Genomic DNA, 10,066 nt, shown 5'->3' on the forward strand with positions numbered 1-10,066 from the left:
CAGTTCGAATCCCCGCAATGACGGGGTGAGCTCCCGTTGCTCGGTCCCTGCTCCTGCCAACCTAGCAGTTTGAAAGCACGTCAAAGTGCAAGTAGATAAATAGGTACCACTCTGGTGGGAAGGTAAACGGCATTTCCGTGCACTGCTCTGGTTCGCCAGAAGCGGCATAGTCATGCTGGCCACATGACCCGGAAGCTGTATGCCGGCTCCCTCGGCCAATAAAGCGAGATGAGTGCCGCAACCCCAGAGTCGGTCACGACTGGACCTAATGGTCAGGAGTCCCTTTACCTTTACCTTAAGGGAGAGAAAAGGCATCTGGGTAGTTACTCTCATCAGACCAACCAAATGAACATCCCAGATGCTCAGAAGACATGGCAGCTATACATGTCGGAGGATGCACACACAACATATGGTATCATGCTGTCCTTCCTTCCAAGGAAACAAGAGGAAGGGGAAAGAATTCCCTGCCTACTGAACTGATACTGCATTGGGCTGCTAAGAGATCGCCAAACATCTCCCCCTCCCCCAGACCCCATAGCTAAACCCATCCCCCAGAGGCCCAGTTCCCAGGGTCTTCAACTGAAGATTTGCATAGTGCTTCCAGATCATTCCTAGAAGACAGGACAATGGCATTCCTCCCCACCCCCTGCCCTCCGCCTTGCGGTGTAGATGGATGGGGGTCCCTGTAAAAAGAAGGGGAGGGGCAGGGCAAGATCTGAAGGGATGGAGGAGGCTGGAGACAGGCGAGAAAAGAATGGGGCAAATCTTCTCTTTTGTCCCATCATTGTCTCTGCTGCTGCTCAGCCAGGACTGGCCAGTGAATATCTATGGACAGGAGGCAAGCTGGGGTTTTTTTTCCAGTGTTGAAAGTGATGCAAGAGTTTGCAGCATCCAAGGGTGGACTGAACAGCCCAGAATTTGTCCCATTTCTCATGGGCACCAAGGCATAGGTCCCTTCCATCTCACCTTCTGGGTAGATACTTAAAAAGAAGGGGAAAAAGAATTGCACACTGATAAAATCCACATTCTACGTAATTAAAACGCACCCTTTAAAACATGAAAAACATGCACTTCTCAATGCATTCATCTGCATAATACATGTTTCATAGGCATCTTCTTATATAAGATAGGACTTTTCAGAAACCATAAAAGGCCTCATTCCAAGTGAGAGCTGTGTTCAGATTCACAAGCACATTCAGAAACAGAGGAACGTAAGACCACAAGAAGAGCCCTTCAGCTGGATCAGGCCAGAGACCCATCTAGTCCAGCATCCTGTTCTCACAGTAGCCAACCTGATGCCTATCAGGGCATGCAGTGGGTGGAACTGGGTCTATATCCTCTTGGTTGTGAGTTCTGGAGGCCAGAGACCATCTTGTCTCTTAGTGCAGAATCAAGTCATTGAGCCTGAGCTTCTTCAGACACAGCCCTCCCAACAAAAGCATGTACCTGTATGTTCTATGCTTATGATATGTTATTTGCTTGATAATTATGCTGCTTTAAATGTGCATTTTATATTTAACTTTGTTTTGTAATGTTTCCCATATGTGGGTTAACTTTGCTGCGTTAAAATGTGCATTCTGTAGCTGACCTCCTTTGTTATATCCTGAAAACTTTAAGATAATATTTTAGTTTCCCATTGCTTTGAATGTATAATTTATATTTTTCTTTCTTCAATAATGTTTAAACTGCTTTGAGATCCCACCCCCGTAAAAATATAAAGTGATATAGAAAAGGAATGAATAATAATAATAATTTTAAAGGTATAGTGTGTACACAGACTATAAATATATCCTCTTCTGGAGGGGCCACCTTCAAATAGCTGAAGTAACGTCACATGGAAGATGGAGCAAGCTTGTTTTCACTGCTGTTCCAGAGAACAGGACCTGAACCAGTGGATTCAAGTGACAAGAAAGGAGATTCCAACTAAAGACTAGGGAGATCTTTCTAAGAGCTGTTGGGCAGCAGAATGGACCACCTTGGAAGGTGTGGAATCTCCTTCACTGGAGGTTTTAAAACAGAGGCAGGATGACCATCTATCAGGGAATCTTGAGCTGTGATTCCTGCATTGCAGGGGGTTGGACTAGATGACCCTAGGGGTCCCTTCTAACGCTTACCATTCTCTGTTTCCACACACTATGAAATGCATTCAGAGCCACATTCTTTCCCTCAAAGATTCTGCATGCTGTAGTTTATCTCTTACCACTGGGAGCTGGTGCCCACTGGGAGCCCAACAGTAGGTGGCGCGAGAGCCAACTCGGTTCTGGTTTTCTCCCCATCCCTGCTGAGTTCTGCAAGGGCAACACAGAGACTAAGAAGGAGGAAGCTGGTCGCTAGTCGCACCTGCTTCATCAGTAAGAAGGCAGACAAGTAAAAGGCTGAGGTTGGTGGGAGCAGTGCCTCACGAAACCAGCCTCCACTGCTTCTCAGTTCCCAAGCCTTAAGGAACTACAGTTCCCAGAATTATTGGCTGGAAAGGAATGTGCTTTAAAAGGTATAGTGTGTTTGCAAAACATCTTAATTAATAAAATGCATCTGAAGTCCTTTGGGGTCCCAGGACCTAATTCGTGGTGGATTTGCAGGGAAGGGATTTTATTTATTCCTTTTATGACATTGGCATGTCTCCAAGGAGATCAGGGTGGTATTCATGGGGTCTATCCCATTTTATCCGCACAATGACCCTGTAAATTACATGATTAGAGCGGATCTACATTCCCGCCTAGAAAATGCATATTTTGAGATGTGAAACAGTCGCCTGGACATCCCATCTCCAGGGTCAGCCACCGATAGAAAGCTCAGCCTGCCGCCCCGTGGAACTGTCAAGTACTACCAATGATTTATCCACCTTTCAGGACTTGATGGCGGTTTCTCCAGAGCTGTTCGCCTAAAATGTTAGCAATGCCTTGTTTGTTATGTTAGGCCAGTGGAGGGAAGCCACTGGGCATGGAATGTGGCCCTCCATGTCTCTCTGTGTTGCCTAATGCACTCTCCCCAGCCAAACCCCTCACTGACCCTGCCCTACACCTTCCTTGAGTGATGTTATATCCCTTGCTTGCCTGGTGGACAGATGAGGTGGAAGAAAACCCTGGCTTTTGTGTGGATGGAATATAAGATTCTTGTAAAAGCCACCTCTGTGGCTCTACTCACTTTTGAGCATAAGATCTCTGCTGGATCAGACCAGAGGATCAGACCCACACCATTTTTTTAATTTGAAGAATACAGCACCACGCCCAGCAGTGCAGGACACTATGATGGGGAGGTTTGGCCGCTGGACAACAGGGTGGGAGGCCTGATCATTTAAAGGAAAGCCTGGCCAAACTGGGATGCATCTGTTTGTATGTGGACATGCAAGAAGCTGCTTTTCCCTGAGTCACATCAATGGATCATCTAGCTCAGCAAAGGTAAAGGTAAAGGTACCCCTGACCATTAGGTCCAGTCATGACCGACTCTGGGGTTGCGGCGCTCATCTCGCTTTATTGGCCGAGGGAGCCGGCGTACAGCTTCCGGGTCATGTGGCCAGCATGACTAAGCTGCTTCTGGCAAACCAGAGCAGCGCACGAAAACGCCATTTACCTTCCTGCCGGAGCAGTACCTATTTATCTACTTGCACATCTAGCTCAGTTCTGTAAATACTGTCTGGCAGTGGCTCTTCAGAGTTTCAGATGAGAGTCTCTCCCAGTCCTACCTGGAGATGCAATTGGGGATCAAACGTGGAGTCTTCTGCAGGCAGGGCAGATGCTCTACCACCGAACTGTGCCCCCCTCCCTTACAGGAATTTGTCTAACCCCCTTTTAAAGTTAACCAAATTGGTGGCCATCATATCGCTGTTGTCAAGTGGAAACTGCCAGCCCCAAGAGAGGAGAAAACAAGAGATGTACACAGATGGGCATCTTGGTCCTCCTACCTATGCCCATCCTACAGGTGATTTTAATAGCCTAACTATAATCATTCATACTCAGAAATAATTGGTCCTCCTGCTTAATCCAATGGGGTTTATATACTTAGGTAAACATGGCTAGAAAGTATCACTTACTACATTCAGTCTAACAGACAAGCCTCCACTGCTGAAATGGTTTTCAGAGCCCAGTGTCTATTTCCTTTTCCACAAGCCAGTTTTTCCTCTTCTACTCACAAGCCATGCTCCAGGTCTGTATAAAGGATCCGCTTTAATATTTCCAGGCTCTCAAAACCCAGGATCTATTACTGCTATAAGTTAGGAGGAGCTCTTCTCTGTGTTCTTTGGTCAGGGGTCACACCAGCAGTAAATATCCATGAAACTAGGTTTACACAGCAGCTCCACACCTAAAGCACATGATTTCCTCTCCCCAAGAATCCTGGGAACTGTAGTCTCACAAAGCTGCAATCCTCAGCAGCTTTATCAAGCTACAGTTCCCAGGATCATAAAATTAATATATTCAGTGATCTCAATAGCACCTCCAGCAAGCTTTTGGGGTAATTTGGTTTTCTTTTTTAAAATATTTTTTATTAAATTTTCCGTTTTACAATTTCAAATACTTATTTTACATCCTTGAAGTATCAGTGACTTCCCTTCTTCTCTTTCTATGGTTCATTTTACATATCTTAAATCCCTGCATATTTTACAAAAACAATACCAATCAGCTTTCCATTATTGCATCCTTCAAAATTTACTTATTTTACACTGTTGAATTTATCTTAATGCTGCCAACGTTTTCAGCTATGTACAATTATTTTCCATATAGTCAATAAACTTTTTCCAATCTTCTTAAAACAGATGGTCTTCTTGTTCTCTTATTCTATATGTTAAGTCTGCAAGTTGCACATATTCTGTCAACTTAAGTTGCCATACTTCTTTGGTTGGGACCTCGCTCCATTATTCCATTTGGTTGGGACCTCGCTAACAAAACACGGGCTGCAGTTGTTGCATACATAAATAACCTTATCTCATTTGAGATTCAGGTAGGTAGCCATGTTGGTCTGACGCAGTCAAAATAAATTTAAAAAATTGTCCAGTAGCACCTTAGAGACCAACTAAATTTGTTCTGGGTATAAGCTTTTGTGTGCATAACAGAACAATCCTAACTCTAGAAAGTTGGCAGAATTTATGATGACATAGATCACACCAGCTTAAGTTGTCCCTATTCCAGAATCTGCTCAGGATCAAGTTAGAGGAATTCAACTTTCACCACCCTTTCTGCCGGCTGTGTTCCACTGGGTTGCTAGGTCATGATAAGCACACGAAGGCTTATACCCAGAACAAACTTAGTTGGTCTCTAAGGTGCTACTGGACAATTTTTTTACTTGTCTCATTTGGTAATTTGGTTTTCCATTTGGTAATATTTCCATTTGGTAATTAAGCTGTATGGATAGTTCTGAACAGAACTAATTGCAAATTGTTCGCCTGATCCACAGGAATATCAGTGTGCCACCCACAAATCCCCCATTCAAAAGTACCCCTGCGGCTGAAGCAAGATCTGTCTTAGCTCCCAATGGCAATCTGAAGCCTGCTTTTGCCCAGTTTGCACTTTTAAAAGTTAAAATCTCCAAACCAAACAACAAAACTCTTTCCTCCCCACACACATTAGATAACAACTGAATCAGAAACAACAGGCAGCAAACACAACCCTAAACAATCTATTAAATTAAATGGGGAATTCAAGCGGATTTAGGATGGCAGCCTAAAATGCTAGATTCCTTCATTGCTGTAAACCAGCAGCTCCCTCGTCTGCCCCAAGCAACCCGGAAGTGAGTCCTGTGTGCGTGAATCTATCCCTTACAAGTCTATGTTGGAGGCACGCCCTCTGCGCTATGTCTCCCATCGCGCCCCCTGTTGCTGACGTCATTAGCAAGCGCCCGCTCTCTGTCTCCTTACATCCGCTTCCGGCACCGAGAGAGCGACCGAAGTCTTCTAGTCGAGAAGAGGCGGCGACATGGCGACGGCGGCAGCGGTCGTGCTCGGGAAGGCCTCCCGGCAGCTGGTGGCTCCAACTCCGCGGGCCGGGCTGAAGCGGCTCCTCTCGGCGGCAGCGGCGTCGGGCCACGGCGAGGCCGGGTCCAGTAAGTGGGGCCTGTGATCGGGTGACCTTGCGGGGAAGAGGGCGGTCCTGCCGGCGCCGCCAAGGAGCAGAGCGGGCGGGGCTGGGGGGTGGACAGGCCGCCTCTGGGCACCGAACAAAGGGAGCTGCCTAATGCCGAGCCAGGTCCCTGGTCCATTTGGTTTGGTACTGTCTACACGTACTGGCGGCAGCTCTCCTGGGTTCCAGGCTGGGAATCTATTCCCAACCTTATGCAGAGAGCTGGTTACAGGTAGGTAGCCGTGTTGGTAGAGACTCTTGAGAGTCCCATGGACTGCAAGAAGATCAAACCTCTCCATCCTTAAGGAAATCAGCCCTGAGTGCTCACTGGAAGGACAGATCCTGAAGCTGAGGTTCCAAGACTTTGGCCACCTCATGAGAAGAGAAGACTCCCTGGAAAAGACCCTGATGTTGGGAAAGATGGAGGGCACAAGGAGAAGGATGAGATGAGGATGAGATGGTTGGACAGTGTTCTCAAAGCTACCAGCATGAGTTTGACCAAACTGCAGGAGGCAGTGGAAGACAGGAGTGCCTGGCGTGCTCTAGTCCATGGGGTCACGAAGAGTCGGACACGACTAAACGATTAAACAACAACAAAGCCGTGTTGGTCTGCCGTAGTCGAAACAAAATATTTTTTTTTAAAAAAAAATCTTTCCAGTAGCAGCATAGAGACCAGCTAAGTTAGTTATTCCTTCCAGTAGCATCTTAGAGACCAACTAAGTTAGTTATTGGTATGAGCTTTCGTGTGCCTGCTTCCCCAAAAGGATCATAGGAAGCTGCCTTATACCGAGTCGGGCCATTGGTCCATCTAGCCAAGCATTGCCTACACGGACTGGCAGCATCTCTCCAGGGGTTCAAGAAGGGAGTCTTCCCCAGCCATATCTGGAGATAGGATTCAATCCTTATCTGGGATGGAACCTAGGACCTTTTGTATGTAAAGCTGTTGCCCTGCCACTGGCCTACGTTCTTTCTGGTGGCCGCTAAATAGGGCCTCCAAGGTCAGAAGCAGTCTACCAGTTGCTTAGTGCTGGCAACGGAGAATGACTGCTATTGTGATTCGCTGCTCCCTGTAGGAGGCAGGGGAGAGCTGAGTTGGCAGAGTTAACGGGCTGCAGGAATCAAGAGCATTGGCTGGCTTCACGGTTTTCCCCGGAAATGTGATTTTTGCATAGTGGAGACACACACACACACTGTTTTGCGATATTTTGCCAGGTCAGAAATTATGAAACCGATATCACAATATGGACTTCAAACCACTTTTGGATTATATATTGATATATCGCCCAGTCCTAGCTGCTAGATCAGACCAAAGGCCCACCCTGCCCAGCAACATCTGGAGGGCACAAGGTTGAGGAGCCTGGTTTAGGCAAGTCAGTGAAGGATAAGGCTATTAATGACTACTAGCTCTGGTTGCTATTCCCCAGTATTGGAGGCAATATAGCTCTGAATAATGATTGCTGGGGGTGAGCATTGTACTCTGGTCCTGCTTTCGGGCTTCCCAGAGAAATCTAGTTGGTTGCTTTGATAACACAATGCCTGTGATCTAATTCAACTAGGTTCTTCTTACATTCATACTCTAAAAAGAGCACAATTTAAGCTGAGGTTCTTTTGTTTTTCCTTACTCCCCACCCCCGCCAACCATAAGTGCCTGCAAACTGTTCTGAACACACTGCTTATTGGCCAGTTGAGAGGAGGGATCCCATTATAAAGAAGCTGACATTCAGGGATTAATTTTATCAGTCCTGTGCTTTTTTTTCCCTTTGCAAAAAAACAGGGCAACCAATCAGTTTCTGCTTGTGTGTGAATTCTTTCCATTAGCTCGCATGTGGAAGATCCTGTCCTTCGTGGTAGCTTTGCCTGGAGTTGCTGTGTGTATGCTGAACTGCTACCTGAAGTCTCAGCAAGAACATGAAAGGCCAGAGTTCATTCCTTATGCCCATCTGCGCCTCCGGACCAAGGTATCGGACTCAAACCTGTCCACAAGCAAGTCTTGTTCTTTATTTATTTGGACCACTTAACAAGGAGATGGCACCAAACTGGATGATGATGCCTTAAGAGGTTTCCAAATCAGTGCAGTTTGGAAAGGTTCAGCCCTCCCATCTGGATGCAAAGCTGCATCCCGTGGTATCTAAACATGCTATTCCCCCACCTTGGGACCCGTCATGCCAGATAGGTTGATGATGAGATCTCAAGAGGCAAGCCACTTTCCAAAATTATATAGTAGAGAAAGGTAGTAAATGTTAGTGCAAAAGCCGTATTTCATTAAAAAAAAGTAGCTGAAAAAATGGCAATGTTAAAGATCAACTTAAAAAGCAAAGACAGACTGTCTCTCCCCCCCCCCCCCCAAAAAAAAACCCCTGCATTGTTTGATTCTGTCTGCTAGGTCTTCTTGCACCCAGCTCTGGCCAGTTGATCTTGGGGTGCCCAATGAAAAATGAAGTGGATCCCACCAGCCTGAGATGTGTCCTGCCCTTCACCCTGCCCTTCACCCCATAGCCAGTGCCATTTTAGTCCCACTTTATTTTGTTATCTATCTTTTATTTTACACTAAAACATTTTTAAAGTGCATTTGAAATATATGTGTGTTTCGTTTTTTCTAAATGTCCCAATAGCTACTAAAATGGCCCTTTGGGTCATTGCCTGGGGCCCACCCACGTGACTTTGTCCCAGCCACTGGTCTGAACGGAACAGGGTGGGATGTACATACCTAAAGATAAAGAGCTCTAATTTCCATCATGTCTGCTTTAGTTGAGATTCCTGCATTGCAGGAGGTTGGGCTAAAAAGATGACCCTGAGACTCTTTCAGCTCCATGATTCTATGAATCTACAATTCTATACAGTTGTCATTTTAAGCCTTTAGTTTAACTCAGTTGTCCCCAACCTGAGGCCCTCCAGACGGTCTAATGACCATGGCTAAGAGGAATCTTCTAGGAGGGGCTCCCAAGCTCTGGGATAGGTTACCATGTTCAGTGTAGCCAATTCAGGGAGTGGTGTTGACTGAAAGAGCCGTTATCTTTTATAATTTAGTGTCAGCTCTGTCTTCTGTCTCTCGGTTTTGCTGGTAGTTTGTATTTAATTGTAATCTGCTTTGAGTCACCGGTAACTCTGAAACTACTGTTTCCAAGTTGTCCCTGCTCTGTAGCAGTGACTTCTGATCTAGCCTCCTGTTTGGTGCTAATTAGTGCTTTTCCAGCATCATTTTCAGAATAATTGCTTTTTTAAATAATCTACTGCGCCTTTTTCATTTATAAGCTGTTATAAGTAGTTGAATTCCTGCTTTGTAGCTTGCTAAAAACTTTAATCTCTTCTTTCTATAGCCCTTCCCATGGGGTGATGGGAACCATACTTTCTTCCACAACCCCCATGTTAACCCTCTGCCAACTGGCTATGAAGATGACCATTAAGCAATTGCATCATGCCAGCCATGTGGACCATTTAAGGTAGCTGGACCAAGACCCACGTTGGGACCAGCAGTGCTCTCCATTCCTTATACTATGAAATGATGAAGTTCTGACCTCTAGCAGAATGTATTGTTCCAGAGGTCACATTAAAAAGAAAACACTTTCAACCAAGTTTTTCTGTGATTTTTCTTAACTATCCTGGGGAAGCTACAATTTTGGTTTAAGACAACTTGAACAGCAGTGGGAAAATGGGAACATGAACCACTGTATGGTTTCCTTATATTCTTTCATGTTTGAGCAGATTATGTTATGAAATGAAGTGATAAATTTTCTCTGTATTATGCAAAGGGATGAGAAAAGCAGAGAACAGCCACATTTGTTGCTTGCATTCTGATTCTTAATCACTGTGTTTCTTATGTGTTAGTTTAGATTAAAATTTTCATGGAAGTAAATATTATTATTTTTGCAACCCAAAACACATTCTTATCCAGCTTATGTTAGGGGAGGGCTAGTACCTCCGGTGAAGGAGCCCATGGTTCTCCTAATGGTGGGTTTATGCACTAATCACAACCTCCAATACTGAGGAGGGCTACATACTTAAAAGATTATTTGACT

The 10,066-nt window shown here is 45.4% G+C and overlaps 1 protein-coding gene and 1 long non-coding RNA gene across 2 annotated transcripts; both read left to right on the plus strand.

The window, feature by feature from the left end:
* Positions 1 to 5,837: 5,837 nt before the first annotated feature.
* Positions 5,838 to 9,618, plus strand: COX6A1 (cytochrome c oxidase subunit 6A1). The gene is made up of 3 exons (XM_080986541.1): positions 5,838 to 6,033; positions 7,869 to 8,008; positions 9,368 to 9,618. The coding sequence occupies exons 1-3, from the start codon at positions 5,907 to 5,909 to the stop codon at positions 9,452 to 9,454; spliced, it is 354 nt and encodes a 117-aa protein (XP_080842667.1). The 5' UTR covers positions 5,838 to 5,906; the 3' UTR covers positions 9,455 to 9,618.
* On the plus strand, positions 6,048 to 7,715 carry LOC308466038. Its single transcript, XR_013980627.1, has 2 exons — positions 6,048 to 7,420; positions 7,455 to 7,715. It is a non-coding gene; the product is annotated as an uncharacterized lncRNA (long non-coding RNA).
* Positions 9,619 to 10,066: the final 448 nt, after the last annotated feature.

Source organism: Podarcis pityusensis (genome assembly GCF_964106645.2).
Source record: "Podarcis pityusensis genome assembly, chromosome: 16".
Lineage (NCBI taxonomy): Eukaryota > Metazoa > Chordata > Lepidosauria > Squamata > Lacertidae > Podarcis > Podarcis pityusensis.

Bases quoted from the DNA above. Each gene is read 5' to 3' on its own strand.
- COX6A1 (XM_080986541.1), top strand. From the start codon at position 5,907: ATGGCGACGGCGGCAGCGGTCGTGCTCGGGAAGGCCTCCCGGCAGCTG. The intron at 6,034-7,868 runs GTAAGTGGGGCC...TCTTTCCATTAG, and splicing joins CCACGGCGAGGCCGGGTCCA to CTCGCATGTGGAAGATCCTG. The intron at 8,009-9,367 runs GTATCGGACTCA...TTCTTTCTATAG, and splicing joins ATCTGCGCCTCCGGACCAAG to CCCTTCCCATGGGGTGATGG.